This window comes from Triturus cristatus, chromosome 5_1 (assembly GCF_964204655.1).
Source record: "Triturus cristatus chromosome 5_1, aTriCri1.1, whole genome shotgun sequence".
In the NCBI taxonomy this organism is placed as follows: domain Eukaryota; kingdom Metazoa; phylum Chordata; class Amphibia; order Caudata; family Salamandridae; genus Triturus; species Triturus cristatus.
The window spans coordinates 647099394-647119272 of record NC_140587.1 but is presented as its reverse complement, the minus strand read 5'-3'; the positions used below and the strand labels follow the sequence as shown (position 1 = coordinate 647119272).

The window sequence follows — 19879 nt, the reverse complement described above, 5'->3', positions numbered from 1 at the left end:
CATTCCATTTATTGAAATATTATGCTGGACACCCAAAGTAAGGTTTCCTCTCTGCCAGTAGCATGCTTAAATAGCAAGTCAAAACTGCAGCTGGCTATGGCCAGAATCATTCCAGGCATTTGAATTTCAAACCTCCCTTTACGATTTCTGTGTACTGCGACTTATAGGAGAGTGTTAGAAAACGTTGGTTATTCTCTGCAATTTGCTTCTAAACATGCATTTGCACTGCAATAGGTCTTGCATTTGTTAAAGTTAGACCTGCTGCAATTGAAAATGACAATATTTTTTACTTTTGCCTTTTTATACCAATGGCAATAGTGCTAAACAAATAAAATTACTCTACTGCAAATAAATAAACACATGTAAAAAAAAATGTCATTTTCCAAGCCAACAGCTCTAACTTTAACAAATGCGAGACCTATTGCATTGCAAATGTTTTTTAATGTTAGTGCAAAAAAACAATTGATGGACAGAATGCAGAACAATGTCATACATTTTCCCCAGTATAGAGATCTGGGCCTAAATCTATTGTTTTTTTGCTCAGCATGCCATTCCAGTTTGAAGCCAGCCATATGCAAATCAGTCTTGACACTGCACCCAATGCGAACAGTCCAGCCCGAACTGCCAGGACAGTTCCTCCCTGGACTGGAAACAAGCATCATAGGACTGGTTTCAAGGTTTCACCCCTCATCAGCCAGGATAGCTTGACTCCAGTGGCATGGAGAGCATGGGACCAACATCTGGGCATACCCGTCCCACTCGGGGTGACAAATGCAAAAAGAACAATTGATGTACAGATTGCAGAACAATGTCATACATTCACCCCAGTACAGAGATATGGGCCTAAATCCATGGTTTTTTTGCTCACCATGCCATTCCAGTTTGAACCCAGCCATATGCAACTCAGTCTTGACACTGCCCCCGTCAATCAACTGTGTGTCTTTTGCTTATTTATGTTAGTAGCAGTGTACAAAGGTGTCCCTAAAACATTTTAGAATGTTGTCTTAAAATTCACAACACACATATCAAAGAAGATATACATAGTGATCCAATGACAAATAATATAATGGACGTTTTTTCAAAAATTATGTTTTTCACTAGTCTATTTTTGTCAGAGAGCCCTTCCTAGTGCCTTGCCGTGAGGGAGAGGGGGGTTTGAGGTCTTGGTGACTGAAAAGGGCAGAGCATTGCACTTCACTTCAATAGGAGGTGTTTGCCCTCCCACCCTCTGCCCTCACTGTGCCCCCTAAACAGCACACGTGCCTTCTCCATCTGTGTCCCCTGTGAAATTGGTAAGAGACGGAGGTGAAAGGAACTAGTAACCTTCACACTGGAAGAGCAAGAGACACCTCTCCCAGTAAAGGAACCTGTAAAAAGAAATTGTGGAAAATTAACGTACTCAAGGTTTGCTGTTTGCAAAACATATGTGAGGGCTTCGCAACAGACCATGTCTTCTACGGCAGCTGGGACAGATTGCTTCCTGCCCTGTGACAGAGAGCTCTGTCTGTCCCTAGAGACAGAAGGGCATGTCATTTCTATAAACAGATTGCCCTCGTCGTGGGTCTGAGGTTAAGTGCTGGTGTATTCGGGCAAAGAGGGCGCAGTACGATGTAAACAAAGGAGCGTCATCTTCTAAGTGCAGTGAGGCCGATGGTCCACCCAGAACCAGAGTACGCAGCTCCAAATCACATCAAAGAAGAACACCCTTCACAGCACAACAATGGAGGTCCACGCAGAACCACCCCTACCAAACCCTGAAACAAGATAGAATAAGTCACCAGTAGCAGAGGATGTGGCACAACGGCCAGAGCTGCCAACTTTGATGCTGGGGAACCCTGTTCAAGTCTCGGCATCGGCTCAAGATCGTCCTCATGTAAAGCCCTCCAATACCCTTCGGTTGAGTTTGCACTATATGAAAACTGAAAAGAAAAACTAGCCTACATGAAGGGCATGGATGGGGGAGGTTGCAAATACCCAAAAGCCGCCATTGTTAAAGCTGGTGTCCCACCAATGCTCTTTAGAATAATTAAGCAAAGAGTTTTCCAAACGGCTAATGCAAGCTATACTGTAAGGACATAGTAAAAGGTCCAGTCCTGATGGGAGGTTACAGAAGAAGATAGGGAGGTACTATGGAGGGACTAACAAGCCTAATAACAAATCAAAAGCCAACATTTAGAAAGGACAGTCACAGCAGCCAATTGAAAAGACGGGAGGAGAGTGGGCAGAGATTAAAGTCCATTCCATGAATACAGCACGCCTCGCAGAGCAGCGCATGCGCTGCCCAGGCTCGACCTAAAAAGAGTCTCTGAGATTCCAGAAAAGAAAACCTATTTACACCTGCCCTTCAAAGGAGTACTTATTGAATCATCCTGAGGATGGGAATGAGGTGTGAAAAAATGTTATGAATGCTTACAAACCTGTATGTTTATGGCTGATACAAAGATCCGTGCCTGGAGAGTGCACTTCCCGCCATGGGAGGAAGTTTACTCACACACGTAAGAGTTTGCACAGGTAAATCTTTTTATAAGTATAGAACTCTATGTTATTTGGATTATAAGCATGGATATAATTGTTATAAAAAGGTGATTGGTACAAAGGAGCTTTATCGGGCTCTCAGTCTCACAAATAAGTAGCTAGATGTTTGTTGTTCTTGAAGACTCGGGGGAGAGGGGTATGGTTGGGGGGGGGTCAGGATAGACTACCCTGAATATAAATGGCTTAGAGCATGCAAATATGTAGCCATGACACACTTCCTAAATAAAGTTTAAGGTTTGTCACCTGTGTATTTTGAGTGTATGTTCATTACTTAAAGGTACTATTAGTTCCGGACCACTATTTTTCACCCATTTCTTCGAGACCTCAAATGGTTCTCTTTCCAAGTGAATGTTGTACTTAACACATTTAAATATAAGATGATGAACGTCCTTGGGACAGCCTTAAATCTGGTCCTTCAAACCCAAAGTATGAGCTACAATTGTAACTAAAACATACATCAACTTGGTTCTTCTGTCTTTGTAGGAAGCTTCTCGTTGTCCGTCAGGGATAACGATCCCGATCACGGTGATGTAATCAAGCACTACAAAATTCGATCTTTGGACAATGGAGGTTATTATATCTCACCAAGAATTACCTTCTCTTCCATCAGTGAAATGATAAGACATTATCAAAGTAAGTTACACAAGCATTTTGTTACATATTGTTTTTGTATCTGTGTGTCAATGAAATAAAATATAAAAACGTTTTCAACTAATTGTGATGACCCATCCGACACCGTGTTTGACCTGGTCCTTTCCCCCAAAAAATGCTTTAAAAAATACACAGAACAAAACTCTCCTCCCTTCTATGTAATTAAAAAAGGAAAGCATGGACTATTCAGAGTGGATGTTTCAGGTAATTTCCAAGCCAGCTTTTGAGAAAGCTCCAATCTCAAGTGTTCATATGGGATCAAACCCTTAATGCGCAAACAATGTTTCCAAAGGAGGCCTGAATTGTATCCAGGTTATGAGAGGATATGAAGGGATCCATTCAGCATCCCCATGCACAAGAGCAGGAATAATCATAGCATGATATGCTTTCCTAAGGGCTAGAATTTAGAATCTGCCAGGATGTCTAGCTTCACTCTCCAGAACACTTTTAGTTGTGAACTTGAATCGCTTTCTTTCCTCACCCAATGCCCCCAGTCGAGTCTGGGGTCATTCATAATCCCAAAACCTTGAGCGATCATCATAACCTTAAGTTGACAATGCCCAATATGGGATCTTCTACCCAGAGTACATGCTAAAACACATGACGTACATTTTGCTCAAAATGACTGTAAAGTTGTTCTCCAGTGAATTTCTTGCTGATGGTATTAAGATCCCTTTGCAGCCCCCACTGGGGTTACATTAAGGCACCATTTATTTATTAGCCGATCCAAGATGGATAGGTAAATAAAAGAAATAGAATTAGCGTAGAAGAGTTTTTTTTGTGCTGTCTGGTAGGTGAGACCTAAAATGTTACCATCGAACATGGTGGATATGTTATCACTCACCAGTTGTGGTGGCATGATCCTTAGTACACTTTTTTTCCACATCAGTAATAAAGATGTTAAACAAAAATCTGCACATACGCACATCTCTTCTGAACACAGCTTTCACTGTAGTATGGATCTCTTAATTCATTTGTCCCTGAGATCTAACCCTGTAACTATGTTCTTCTAAGATGATGATATCCCATTTAGGGGCTCCTCACATCTTCTTGTTAGTCCATAACTTACCCAAATGCTTTTAATTAAAGCAGTGGATAAGTTTGCATTGGCAAACTACAACGGCAGAGCTCTGGGTCTCATATTGTGCATGGTGGACTTCTCCACTTAGAATCCATTCTCTGTATTAGGGATGCTCATATTTACTAGCCCACTCTAACATTTGAGTTCTCACAACTTTAGTAGACAAATTTGCACATGGACAGAACCTTTAGTTTTCTATCACCATCCTTTCACCCTCTTTTGTGAATTTGTCTAATATTGCACCTATCCATATGGTCGGGATCTGACATCTTGAAATGATGGCTGTAAACTGTAAATATCAGCGTAACTCACTGTCCAATGTGGTCTTTCATTGAATCAATGAAATCATTCCTCATGTCCCAATGATCATTAATTGTTGGAACTCTGAACATATTCCATCAAGCAATCTTGTACTCTCCGTTTCACTATAGAGGTTCTTGATATATTATGACCACTTTGCAGAAATAATTTCAGAGATGGAAACTGTATACAGGCTCTCAATTTTCCAGAAAGCCCATCATACTTTCCCTATATTGCTTGGTATATAATTTGCCAACTTTGGAGTAAAATTGCCTTTTTGTATTTGAATACATTTGCATGCCTTGTTTCTCACACGTAATTAAACTGTGTCTCGAATCATCTCGTCCTTCAACACATAGGACTCTTCTAATCTACCCTCAGACTGCAAACATAAAAGCCTCAAACTTGAGCAGTATCTTTGGGGAAGACACTGGTTTCTGGTAAAGTTGCCAGAACCTAGTTTAGTTTCCTTTGTGGAAAAGTTTGCCCATCGAGGCCATGGTGTACCTGAAACCTCCATACACAGTAGCTTCATTCCTGAATGTACGGTCTGTATGCTTAAAACAATATTGTGTGCACAGTGATCACTCAAAAAGGATTTAGTCAGTCTGAAGCTCGGTCAATAATGAAACAGTTCACTACTTAAGCTTATATAATTGATGGCTTAATTTGAACACCTCTTAAAGAATGAGATGGACCCTTTAGTAGCCAAAGGACTAGGGTTCAATCTAGAAAATGCAGCAATGTGTCCTTCGGTCAACCGAATACTAAAAAAAAACCTTATTCATGCAACTATCTCTATCACACAGATTCAACCAGGGGGACACAGTTACAATTGAGAAAGCAGTGTGCCAATACACAAATAATATTACAATATATTATATATCAATGTATTAAAAACATATAAGACAAATATAGCAAGTTAAAAACAAGAGCACAATTAATCATGCATAATTCATATTATTCAATATCAAAACATCACATCATAAGTTGACAAACAAATTTGTTAACAAACAAAATACAAAAGAGAGTATTAAACGACACTACACTTTGTCATTAAAAAAACATATCTGTGTAAATTAGCGTTGGGGCTGGGACCTGATAAACAGGGAACAATCAACATCAATTGTGACAGCCCACTGCACGGATTATGAGGCTAGTGCGTCGACGTGTTTCGATGGTATTACCTTGACTTAAACCATCTTTATCAAGACATAAGATATTACTCTCTGACGATATATCTTAGAAATTATTTCAGCAAGGTGCGAGAATCGCTTTCACTCTGGAACACCTTGTTAGGGGATTCCAATAGCTTCTATCAATTCTGGAATTTGACATTAAAACCTTTAATATAGGATCAAGCGGTATGCATAGATTAGTCAGCAGATTTGCGCCTCATAGGTAACACAGCTATCCTCCCTGCTCCTCTACAGTCACGGAGTCTCCACAAAATAAAAGGATAGCGTCCTATATTGGTAGGGTAACGCTTCCTGCTTTACACCTTCCCCACCTACCTGTACATCTACCAGGGATAACTAATATCAATAGCACAATCACTAAGGTAACTGAAAATGCTTCTTACTGATAACCTAAAACCATCTCGGATAACGCAATCTGTTGCAAAGTTGGGACCCTAGATTCAAGTTCTTTCTCTCTATAATATTAAACATATCATGTTTTGGGTACATCATTCTCACTACCACACAAACCAGATAATTGTCAGATTTTAACTCGATTTTTATTTCGGGACAACCATGTAGTACAGTATTGGGACAGCAAGAGGATAGTAGAGTGGAAATAGTTAATGTTCTCTCTTGTCTACAGTATTAAGAGACAAGTGCATGGAAGCATTTTGCACTCAGAGTGCATAACTGTGTCCAATGTTTCTGCAATAAAAGTAGAAGCATTTCAGTTGCCATTTTTGGAGGAGCCTTTTTTTCGCTCTGGTCAAAACCTGCAAAATAACATAGCCCATGAAATGGACGTTTAAAATAAGCTTTGACATCAACTGAATGTTTGAGTCTGTCTCAACCTCCATTTTCATATCTTACTGTCCTCTAGCCAGGAGGCTTATGAACCTCATGTATTTGAGTAATTATCCCCTTGGTATATTTTGGAGAATACCTACAACTCAAGATCTATTTACCAGAAAAGAAAGGGAAATATTAGTGAAGATATAAAGCTAAAGGATCAATGACAATACTCTTACTGCTGTTTCAGCAATCATCTACAGACTTCATAGTCATCCAACTACCTAACGGGATTTTGGCTAGCCCCACTCCACTGATCCGTCACCTGGCCCTTGGGCTCACATAGCTATTGGAATAAAATTTGGGCAAATGCTCCACAAACCATTTTGGAGAAGGCACTTCTGATATAAATTCCAGCCGAGTTGGGTTTCATTGCATCACATCTAAACAATGCTTTTTACAGTTTTCATTTGTTACACACACCCTCCTTACTCAGATGATGTGTATTCAAGAGTAAATGTTTTGCTATTCACTCATGAGCAAATCAGAATAGGATTAGCAGCCTAAACCTGGTGATGCATCAGTTTCGCTGTATCACGTGATCCATTGCCATCTCATATCTACACTACATCACCATCTCCATGGTAAAACGACCTTTGAATGTTAAATTCGTTTAATTCGTTTTTTTCTTAATCACTGTGATTTCACAGCTGTTAGATGCAACACTGTTTTGTATCACAGAGACACAACTGAACATTTATTTGAATGGTTCCCTCTATTCCTCTTTGGTAGTATGTGAATGAACCGCTGTGTACACAGACGCACACTGCCCACCACACACTCAGCATACTGGCATTCAGTATGTATGTGTGATATATATAGCGCATAGCTATCCAATCCAACAAGAATGTCTGAGTGCTTAGACAAAGGTGGGAACCAGCCAGAGAAATAAAACAGATCAAAACAACCAGGTTTTAAGATCTTTACAGAAAATGGTCAGCGATTTGTGGCTTCTCAGTGAGTTGGGCAATGTGTTCCAAAGCGTGGGGCCCAAGTATGAGAAGGAACGACCAGCCATATTGGCCATTTTGACTTTGGTGCCCTTACAGAGGTAGCGGTTTACTCAACCGAAGAGTGCTGGTTAAAACACATTTCTCACCATCAGCTTGTAATTTTCTGAAATATGCTAATTCTGTCTGTAAATACCAGCTTTAAATAAATGCACTAATTGATCAGCAAATGCCAGCTCATCATTTTCAGTAAGTACACTTTAGCTACTGCCCCACGTGAACAGATAGCCACCCATGCCTGGTCAACGAGCACATGAGGATGCGCATCCACCTTTCTCACAGATGGCCATCATATGCCAGGAAGGCCATCAACAGTCAGGGATGACCACCAGACATCAGTACTGTATATCCATCAAAGTCATGCCATATGCCATAATTGTGTAAAGAGCCATAGTAATACTGACTTTCACCCAAAAAATTATTCAATATGTTTTTTTATTTGTTTGCCAACTAGAAGTACCAGATGGACTTTGTAGAAAGCTTGAAAAACCGTGCATTAGCCAAAAACCTCAAAAGCCGTGGGACAAAGATGCATGGGAAATTCCTAGAGATTCAATAAAGATGGTGAAGAAGCTTGGAGCTGGCCAGTTTGGAGAAGTGTGGATGGGTGAGTTTATGCATTTATTGCATTGCATTGCTCTCATTATTAAAAGAGAATTTATTCTCAAATTTGTATTTAATTGCACTTTATATGTCTATTTATTTAAGACAATTCAGCCGGAAAACCTCAACTCTTTTTATTATGGCATCCAAACATTAACACGAAAACGTGTGGAATGTTGTTAATATATTGGCTAACACTTGGTTGAACTCGACGTTGTGTTTGGTTTGGGAAAGTCCCCTTCCACTATTGCTTTGAGACACTGTTGATTACATTTTGGATCAGCCTAAAGGAGTAATTCAGTCGCACTGTCATGCAAATGCATGTGAGATGTACTATTTCATCACCTAGAGAGTGCTCCCATCGCAACACATGAGGTGCAGCATCAGCAGCTGTCAGAGATGCATTGCAAATTCAGAAGCAATCTTGAGAGGAAGGCTTCCAACTCTAAAAACAACACATGCCTATCAACCAAAGCATGGTGTGGATAAGTCTGTAAACTCGCAATAATACTTGGCATGTCCTATGTTTCAAGAAAATAATTTTTTGTGTGCATGGCACACAACAACCAAGGCATAGCAGTTGCAATCATTGAAAAATTGGATCCAACAGTTGTTTTTGTGCGTATACGTGCTCCTTGCTTTATCTGCTTTTGCGATTGTTCAGATCTCGAGCATAAGACAAGTGTCCAACGAGAGCGAAAAAGAAAAATCAGATGCATTCACACAGCAATGAAAGATTCACCCTGTGATGGAGCAGAAGCAATGGCATTTGTCTAAGTAAGGCCACTGTAAAAAAAAAAACACAAAAAATACAAGTCCTTCTTCAATTGTAAAAGATGAGTAAGAGCCTCAGTCCTACTTTGATTTCCACTTTACTTGTGCCTGGACATGTGCAAACAATGTGCCTAAAGGTGACTCCTCAACTGACACACAATGCAAAGCTTGACAGCTGGGAATGCGCTTGGTGCTGCAACGGCGTACACTGCCATTGATCAAAGGCACAGGTAAGATCATGAAAGGAAAGCTCTCTCAAACACCTTCACCACAAATTTGCAGAAGTGATCTATTGAAATAGGAACCCAACAGTAAAGTCCCACTCTGACAACAACTACTGCTGCTTGTGCACCTTCCAAACACATGTTTACTAGACGAATGGAGGAACACGCCAAACATTAACGGTGGACCTAACATATCCTTTCCATGCTAAGACCTAGATGGAAATTACCTGCTAAATCTATACTTAGAGATGCTGATGACTCTAATGGCAGTTCAGTTCTGCAGAATTGTGGCCTCGAATTCCTCTGACATGGGGATCCCTAGCTCAGCAGCCATAAGTCGGATATTATTTCACTGCAGGTCTCTGTCTGGCTGCTGTTCTGCTGTAGGAAAACTGGAGCAGAAAGTTAATCAATACAGTGGAGAGGCTCTCCTTTTTCTCTCTCACCTGGTGTCTCTCATAAAGCAAGCCAAAGTCCTGTACAATTTCCCCTGGTGCATGTTTCACTTGCATTATTAACAATGGCTCCCTTGTTACTAAATGCATACACGCTCTAATAATGAATCAACCATGACTGTAAAAAATCAACTGAATAAAAAAATAATATTACAGTATACTTCATGCCAGTTGAATAACATTTCGCTATTATGTCAGTTGTTATGACATAGAAATGTACCACATTCCCTCAAAAATTTAGGAACATACAGAGATCTGACAAAAACAGAGCAAAGTTTGTCATTTTAGTCTGACCAAGAAACCATTGTGCAACGACTAGGCGTTTCGGTAGTCTACAATCTATTTTCTCCAACTTCTTCAGGACGGAACATGCACACTAATACGCTCACAGCCGCAGGGCCCTCTGCTTTTTAATAGAAGTAGGGTCATTTCCAGAGGACGGCTATTTGTTTTGAAGTAGTCTCTTTTAAGGTAGATGTAGAAATATTCTAAAACAGACAACTTGAATTTGGGAACTGGACCCGTCTCAGTGGTGTTGCTTTGCTGAGCAGCGCTACACAGGCCGTGAATCAAGACGCAACACCGCAATTCTTCCATGCTTTGTAGTATTGTTCACCAGGAAAATGCAGAGCATATTGGTGGACATTGCAGACTATTCTGTGGTTCAACAAACCGTCTGCCAACCCCTGCATGAAGATCTTCGGTATGCGATTCAAATCCCAGCGGTACCCAGTACCATTTGATCTTCTTTTGCAGGTGATAACATACATATTTTGTACGGGGGCAACAGTAACACCCTATTCTTAGAGCTACATTACAATAAGCCTGTGGAGGCAAGCACCATATAATGTACATTATTAATTTAGTATCTCAAGTGGCAAATAGCCTAGAAAGTGAAGAGTAGTGATGGGACTCCATGGTTGTTTAAAAAAATCCCCTTACATTGATTAAGCAAACAATTTTCATTTTTGTAGTGATTTGATCCTAAGTATAAAGAATTGGTCTTGAACATCCATGTATTAAACATTTCTCTTAATTAGTAATTAAGGAGTAATGCCACCCATTTGGTCCTTTGAAATGGCAGCTCATACAAACTTTTAATTTAATATTTGTGGCTTTTCCATTCCTTACGTGTATGTTTTTACGTTATTTGGGTAGATCCCCGACACATGGCTATTTCTGTAATGCTGACGCAAGCAGTGATCCTGTGAAGTGGAGGGTTGTGATTGAAATTGTAGATTGTGGGGCATCATGGTGTCTGATAATTGGTAGTTCGAGTAGGCAGGCACTCTGGAGTATCCTAGAACCGGGATTTTGTCAGGAGTGAAGCTAGGTCCGTTTCCTTGAATGAGAATAGAACAGCTGGTCATTTACCACTTCGTAAAGGTTTTATGGATGTACGGTAAATGTAGCTGTGCGTGCAAATCAGAAACGCTGCTCGGTACTGGACTGATTTATGCAGTGTCCATGAATGGCACAAGTTCATGTCTATGGTTTATGTGCTAAGGCATTAAGTTAGTGTGAAGCGCAATAGCTGGGGCTGAGGGAAAACAACACTGCCCATACCTGTATTTCCCAAATACCTGTTGTGATTCAAAGAAAGACAATGAAGTATGGAGTTTTCAGGCAGTTTGTGTCCTGTTGGACAAATTACCCATCACAACAGTGAATAATCTGCAACGCCTGACCTCTCGCAGTTGTGATATTTTAGAAATAACTTTAAATACAGAAAATGTTGTGTTAAGGCTACAACAATGGGATGTTCAGGTGCTTGACAGTGCTGCAAGCTGCAAGGTTATGCTCTTTCTTGGCAGCTGCTGGAATTGATATGTTGTTTGTGTACTTACCTTCCTTGCTTTCTTTCTATCCTTCCTTGGATTTTCCTTCTTTTTTGAGTTCTTTTGTTCTTTATTTCTATTTTGTTTATTTTCGTTCTTTCTCTTCCTTCTCTAAATTCTTTCTCTTCTTTGACCCCATCTCTTCTTCATTGTATCCTTTCTCTCTTCATTGTGTCTTTTCTCCCTTCATTGTATCCTTTCTCTCTTCATTGTATCCTTTCTCTCTTCATTGTATCCTTTCTCTCTTCATTGTATCCTTTCTCTCTTCATTGTATCCTTTCTCTCTTCATTGAATCCTTTCGCTTCATTGTATGCTTTCTCTCTTCATTGTATCCTTTCTCTCTTCATTGTATCCTTTCGCTTCATTGTATCCTTTCTCTCTTCATTGTATCCTTTCTCTCTTCATTGTATCCTTTCTCTCTTCATTGTATCCTTTCTCTCTTCATTGTATGCTTTCTCTCTTCTTTGTATGTTTTCTCTCTTCTTTGTATCATTTCTCTTCATTGTCTTCTTTTTTTCCTTTCCAGTCTTTCTTTACACACTCAGGCCTGAACACACCCGTCTTTCTTGTGGTTGGTGGCATTAATCTGGGCAAATGCTTCGGCCTTTAACCATAAAATGAATGTCCTAACCAGCTAATTCAGCCTGCACACAGCAGCACGTTATTATATGCTGGTCTCAGATAGTGAAAATCAGTTTACAGCCTTGCTTGTGGCTTAAGTGAATTCTGACAAAGTCGAGCTTTTTCAGTCCCACGTATCGGAAAGGCCCAGAGAGTCGTTGCCCCAATACCTTCAGGCAATGGCAGTACTTTCCTTAAGGTAAGATAGCCATGTCAACATGTTCATAAAAGTCGCGCATCTGTTGTACATGGCACCACAGAGCTAATCTTGAAGTTCCTGCTAAGAACTAGTAAATGTAGACTTGCGACTATGAGCTGTCGCTATTGGAAGTGAATTGTTGTAGCCTCTATAACCCGGAAGTAAGCTGATGATGTTCAAAGTATTGGTGTTTGTAGAGCGTGCTCCTAGCATTAGAGTGCAAAATAAGTACAGCCGCCCCACATTACAATTCAGAAGTGTTTACGATGAAGCAGGATGCTTGTGGGCAGTGAAAGCTTTTGTGTGGCAATGCAGTGTTCCTTGGAGCGGCGGGTCATCTACTTATGTCTGAATTCCATGAGGGTAGAGGAAGTTCTGATGTTGATGAAGATGGTGTTCCAGATCATGGGAGCATAGAATTAGAAGCTGCGTCTTTTGGTTTTCTCTTTCTTTTTTAAATCCAGTCTGGCAATATCCTGGATTTTGGCCTCTTGGTGTGATGTTGTCCACCTTCAGTAGTTAGTTTCTCTGCCTGGTCTGGAGGGCTGCTGGTTCTGGTGGCCTTGTATGTGATGTACATTTATAGAAGATGACAGGCTTGGAAGGAAACAGTATTGTTTGATCGGGGTTTATAAGTATACAACACGAATGTCACGTTTCCTGCATGAGATGTCCTTTATTCTTTTCTATTGTGATCATGCTGGTTTTCAAAAGACAAACCCATGACTTACAATGAAGAATACTTGGCTAAGATCTCATTCGTTAACTGTTACTAGTGTGATGTGTAATACCATAGGCATTTGTGGAGTAAGCGAGCAAATGTTGGCTTTGAGACAGCGTGAACTTGCTGAGTGCAAGGTTATGTTTTAGGAAGTTACTGTATCTTTCCTAACAAAAGGGAGGGGCAAGCGAGGGAACAGTGCTTTTTTTCTGCTTCAAGATGTTTCCTCCTCTTTGTGATCTTGATGACGCTTCTACAAAGAGAACAACATTTTCCTCTGACTGCTGTTGCATGACGCAGGAAGTTACTGGACTGTGAAGCAGTGTTCAGGTTTTCCACACATCAATTGTCTCTTGCTTTGACGCGGCAGCTGCTGATCTGCATGCTTGAGATTCCTCCCCCTGCACCACGGTGCTGGTCGGTTTCTATATATGAATTTTGCAGGTTGCCTGAGAGATCTGAGAACAAGAAGTCCGGAGAGTGGGTGGGAATGGAAGTACCTTAACCCCTTCCATGCCCATGACGGAACGGTTCCGTCATGAGCATCGGTTGCGCTGTGCTCATGACGGAACCGTTCCGTCATGGCCCCGCCCGCGCTCGAACCCTTCAGCACCGCGGGGGAATTCCCGCCGCGCTGAAGGGGTTAATGAGCAGGTAGTGACTGCACCCACTTGCAGGGGGATGTCTAGGCCAGCAAAGTGCAAATGCCAAAAAATAGAAAAATCTTGGTGCACCAACTATTCTTTGGAACTAAAACATGAATTTATGGTTGCATTGAAGAATTACAAAAAGTTGATTAGAACCACTATAGCAGAGTTAGTCACTAAAGAAATGTTATCAGCCCCTAACGCTACAAAGATAATCTTATCCATTGTGCTCACCCTGATAAACCCACCTGGCTTTTTGCAGTTGGTCACCCCCAATACAAATGCTGTGTGACAAATTGACAGTTTTTTTTATTTTTAGAATAAAGTTAAAAACATGATTTCCACTTTTAATCCACAAACAATCATACTCGCCCCATGTAATACTTCTGCCATATTTTAAGCTGATGACACAATTTACTTTAATGCAAATATCTTGGAAACCTTGGATGACCTGTTTGCCTCTCCTTAATGCAAACATTACATATCAAGTCACTCTTTCCGACTAATTGTGCAGAGTGCTATCTTGAGTAGACTGAATTACGGTAACTTGCTTTTTCTGGTGCACCTGGTTACTTTATCAAGCATCTCTAGCAAATACTGTCGGCATCAGCAAAGTTAGCTCACTCTTCTGCAATTCTCTTTGACCTCAGCTACTTTGGATTCTCTGAACTGGCTTCCTGTGCCTAAAAGTATTCAGTTCACATCTCTCTGGTATGCCCACAGAGCTTTCCAACAAGCTGGACTTTCATCCAGAAGAAATTATAACAATATTATCCCCAGAGAACTCTGCGTTAAGCCAACGCCAACCTCTTCGAGGTTCCTAAGATTGAGTGTTTGAGTAGGATCTCCTTTGATCCCAAGGAGGTCTTGGGAATTGGAGAGGCAACCAGGACTGGCGGGTGCTATGGTGCCGTGCTGATATTGAATGACAATTTGCAGGTGTGTGTCGCATAACATAATCAAACATAACACGTTTGCTCAATTACTTGTTGGTTTAGGTGCATAGTTGTCTTTATGTATGTTGGTCTATGTGCAGGTTTAGCCTTTGCCTGTCAGTGTATTTGTGCATGGGTGTTTGTACGTTTGTTGGTATGTTTTGCATAAGTGCTGGAAGATATGTCTTTTTTTCCTCAAATGTGCGTTGTTGTATGGTGTGCTTTGCCACATTATGTCCTCCACACTGATGATTCCAAAACTCGTATTTGCCTATATTGTGTATTTTTCCTCTCCAACATAACCACACAAATAACAATATCCTTTACTTGATGTAACATTCCACAGCACGCAAAATGGCAGGTTTGGAAATAGTTAGCTACCACCATGATACAAAAAACACCAAATCTGAGGATGCACAACACCCTCTCCAGTCAGCATACAGTGACAGAGCCTACTGCATGTGCCAAATACACGTCCAGTAAGCGGGTAGTATGTACACCCAGGAGCACTTTGCACCCAGCACTACCTACTACACGTCACTGTTCCAATTACTCCTATAACTTTCTTTTCCAAACTGAACATCCAAGAGGGAACCCTCGCAGAGTCATGTACACTGCAAGGCATTAAGTCCAAAGTGCTGTCAACTCATAGGACGTCCCCATACCACACTAGCATACATCTTAGAACTAGTCAGATAGTTAATTTAAATAAACCACTCTCTCAAAGACCGACCTTGTATCATAGCTATATAGCTAGCTAACAATGTCTGTCCTCCTTAAATTACTGAGCAATGGACAACCGATCAACAACCACAACAAGGTTTTCAGCATAACCGTCCACTCTCCTAACAAACTACAAAGAACCAGATTGATAGTTTGGCTGACAGGGTACTCCATCGCAAATGGGGAAAAGTACCTTCCCCGCCTGACTGATGGTCCATCCACATCATTAAGAGTCTGGCTGACAATCCGCTTTTCTGTCAACAGAAAGCTTCCTTTGAAAGCGCAACTCGGTAGGGTCTGTCAGAAGCCGGGCATTACAGCATCAGCCCTAATTAGGGTGGACAGTGTTATGTCTATTTCTTTCTGTACATCATGGCCATGCGAGACTGGCGTTGATGGATAGAAAAAAAACAACTAATGACACCCGCTACCAGGGGAAAATGTTTTTTAGGTGTCATTAGGTATATTTGTTCTAATACAAACTCCCAGATTGGGAGTTTGTTTTTGAAAAAAGAAAATGTTTGTAAGGTTTGGTAAATGCTAGTCAGAACTGACAGCAACTGACCACCAAACGTTTTGTACCATAACAGGAACTACCACCACTGTGGTTTCTATCAAGGTACAGAGATCACCAGTGGCAAGCCGCAGTCCTTAATGTTGGGTCTGCCCAACAACAAATTTGGACCCGACGATGTCTCGAGCAAAGTCATTTTACTTGCACATTTACCAACATAAACCATTAGTAAACTAAGCTTTTCACACAAAATACTCTCTACTGAATATACACGAGACAAATAAACTTACACAACTGGTTGCTGGAAATCCCAGAACCCTATGGTAAAGGTCCCACATCAAGAAAGTGCCACAGTGTCCTGTTGCTAGACTAAGGCACATTAGAAATGCATATACCATAAAGCATGCTCAGAGAATTGACCGTGGTTCCATGATGTGTGATGAAAGTGTAATTTAGCAGCAGAGTAAACATAAGTCTACTGTCAATAACACACATATAGGATTTATTTATTCAGTAGTTAATCGTTTTGTACGTTTAAATTCATTGCACTAAGCATGTTCAGAGGCTATGAACATCATCTTTCAAAATAGACTTATCAGCTGACTCTTGGGTATTGCCCTCTCTGGGGAGTATTTTTTCCACAAGGGTTTTTCACCCTAAACATCAAGGCTTTGAAACAGGGTACATTTTAAAACTCAATAGAATGAAACATTTCTACAATAACCAACTTGTGGTCGAATTAGGACTTGTGAGGAGGTCATGCACAGTACATGTTAAATTCTTTTTGGCTAATGGAGACTGTGAATTATAAAATATTTTCTCAGAGTTACACAGCTGTTTGGGAAGTTGGGCGGCCTCTGCAGACTGGAGCAGTGTTAAGCAAACAGCAGTTATCTTGGTGATTTTATACACTACCTGTCCCTGTGTACAGAGAGTAAATCATTAATTGAGAGCCAAATGGTTCCTCCATGCAGATCAGCTGAAACAGCACTTCACATGTGCTTTTGTACCAAGAATTAATGTCTATATTTAGAACTAATGAACAAAGGACACACAGGTGTGACAAACTAGCAAGGAAATTGGCAAAATAGACAAGGGGGAAAAAGAACAGGAGGTTTCTGTACCGTAAAAGGGGCTGGAATTTAAGTGTAATAATCCGGCGCTATACAGAGAATATTTTACCTTGTGGAGCGGAGTTTTCGTTTTGAGGGAATGTACCTTGGCCAAAGATACCACAATCAGATACTCGGCATAAATATTTAATGCAATGTATTCTGCAGGTAAGATGCGACTAATATTTTCACGTAAAAGTGATTATTAGGGACTCATCTGACTTGCCTTTTAATTTTGACCCAGTGTCGCTACCCCATGGAAATTAAATGGTCCTCGAATTTACTGTGGACCTGTTAGTTTCACCAGGGTTTCATCAGGGTATCCCAGCTGCTGAAAGCAGTCACAATCCGTGGGTAAAAATCTTTGGCGACAAAGGAGGAATGTACATTTCTTGGGGGAGTCTCCGGGCTCAACGTTTCATATCCAGTAATTCCGCACTAGTGTTTGCCAATATCAATAACTCTGATAGTACAGAATTGCAACGACCAGATTTGAGGCGCCTGTAATAAAGCTGTGAGGAGATAGTCAGTGCGCTGTAATCCTAGTTGCATTCTGCTCTATTGTTTTTCAGGTTTCTACAACAACAGCACCAAGGTAGCAGTGAAGACCTTGAAAGTGGGCACTATGTCGGCGGAAGCGTTCCTCGAGGAGGCTAACCTCATGAAAACCCTTCAACATGACAAGCTGGTGAGGCTGTACGCTGTGGTCACCAAAGAGGAGCCGATCTACATTGTAACGGAGTACATGTCAAAAGGTGAGTGCTGCTCTCATTTGTGTTAGTTGAACTTCTACCCTGTGTCTGCAAGTGTTGAGGAAGTCTATCCTACACTCAGTGTCGGCTTTGTTTTCATTGTGGCTCGATTGTATCCTCCACTTGCAGTCTCCGCTTATTGTCTACCCGCTATGTGGCCATGCAGGAGGCTGTTCAGACTTGTGACTGATAATGCAGTCCTATCCCTGCTCTGTGCAATAGTAAGTCCATAGTCTCCCAGTGCTTGATTTGTAAAAAACAAAAAAAAAGTGCCGGGCCCTTGTCGGGAGGCCACTGCAGCTTGCACCACCCATTGCCCCAGTCAACGCTGCCATCACAGTGCCTATACAACTATTAATCATCACACTGCTACAACTGTAACAATTCAGACTGTTTGAATCCCCGAAGCTATTGCAATGGCTTGGGCGACAGGTATTAGTAGTTTTTAATGTATATAGATTTATTAAAACAACCGTTGTTCTGCTTATTTCTAAATCGCAGCTGTCTTGAGTGCCAGTGTTGACAATTAAGTGCCGGTAGCGAGCACTGGAAACCACTGGCTCAAATTAAGCACTGTGGTCTCCGCAGTCGAGGCAGAAGCTGTCCCTGAATTTTATTTGCATCTCATCTGGCTTATAGTGAAGCATATAAACGGGTCCAGTGAAAGGATATTAACGAATAAGGCTTGCAGTTTTGGTTACTTCTGGAGGTTCAGATGTCAACTTATAGAAGCCTCACGATGGAGGCTGTATTTTGCGTGTATTCAGAGGAAAAGCATTTACAATATATGTTAAGGAGGCATACAAGACAAGGATTTTACTTTGTTAAGGGTTGTTTACCACACTCTCCTAGCCTTTGAGTACGAATGTATGCGCTATTTGTATTGTGCACAGCTAGCTGACAGTCAAAGGGTCATAGGTAAAGATACAGTCAACGAGTGATTGGAGGGGTAGCTGGTTTCTAAGAGTGAGCGAGAATGTCAATGAGTCGTGGTGGAGTGATCTATAAAGAGGTGCGTTGTCAGCTCTTTCCTCAATTAAAGCAGGGTTTGGGCATGTTGTTTTAGTTCTTGGGTGCGTAGAAGCAGAATCCCTGCTGGCTTGTTTTTCCCCCACTTCTTCATCTTCAGTCTGTGTTCTGGTTGCAGATGTGACCGGAGCCATCACAGCTGGTGAGCTGTTAGCTTCATAGGCAGGGATGCTGGTCATAATGGCTTTATGGATGATTCAGTCAATTTGAAGATGCTACAAGCAGCCAAAGGAGTTCCATAGGGAAGGGGTCATGTCGATTCCTTCAGGCCCTTGATGATGGATGCTACAGCATTTAGGATGCCCATAAATGAAGGCATGGGTGGAGTCTTAGAGGCCGTGGAGCAAGGCATGGCTACTATCCAGATGCACCACTCAGAGGGCTTGATCAGAAGTTTTGAAGTGACTTTCTGGGAGAAATAGTTTCATTTTGTTTAGTAGAGAGAACTGGTGCCAGATATCTGGGTTTTCTCAATGAAGTGTTTCTCGAGGTTGAGTTCAGTATCCATTGTGAGTCATGTGACTTGGCATACTGTTGAGATTCGATTTGGACTTTGCTGGTCAAGGTTATATGACTGTGTTCCACCGGGCACGCCTCTGTATAATGCTGGTTTTAGTGAGATGGGCTGCCTTTATCACTCTGTCTTTTGTTTGCTTTTCATGTTTCCTACCTAAAAAGGGGAAGTGAATGAAAACAAGAAGGTTTGAGTACACACTCCCTCTTTTACCCTGTCAAGGTTCTTTCCCTCTCCCCTACATCTTTTTCTATCTGAAACTATGGCAAAAAGATTTCACTGTGTGTGTCTGACATATTGTCATATCTGGAAAGAGATTTGCTCTACCTTTTATTGTGATAATTTTTCACCCATTGTTTCTGTCAGCCTCTATGCAGACCTCCCTACCACGGTTCTCCAGTTTTATTCAGTCCTGTCCCACTAATTTCTCATAGGTCCTGCACCCCGATTCCACATGATACTATTAGACCTTCCCTTTTCTTGGGCCCGGCCTGCCTCCATCCCTCATAATGGCTTCTTATCTTTCCTGGCTGCACCCAGTCAAGGAAAGTGCAGCATATAATTTGTCTGGCACCAGCTTTACTTTGATTTGATGCTAGATGAGATGGAC

The 19879-nt window shown here is 41.2% G+C and overlaps 1 protein-coding gene across 2 annotated transcripts in view; it reads left to right on the top strand.

The window, feature by feature from the left end:
• Positions 1-19879, top strand: part of LYN (LYN proto-oncogene, Src family tyrosine kinase) — a 308727-nt gene that overhangs the window by 252319 nt on the left and 36529 nt on the right. For both annotated transcript variants that reach the window (XM_085605606.1, XM_085605607.1), the window contains exons 7-9: positions 3019-3168; positions 8062-8214; positions 17547-17729. In XM_085605606.1, the coding sequence (XP_085461732.1) occupies positions 3019-3168; positions 8062-8214; positions 17547-17729 (486 nt within the window). The remainder of the gene's footprint in view (positions 1-3018; positions 3169-8061; positions 8215-17546; positions 17730-19879) is intronic.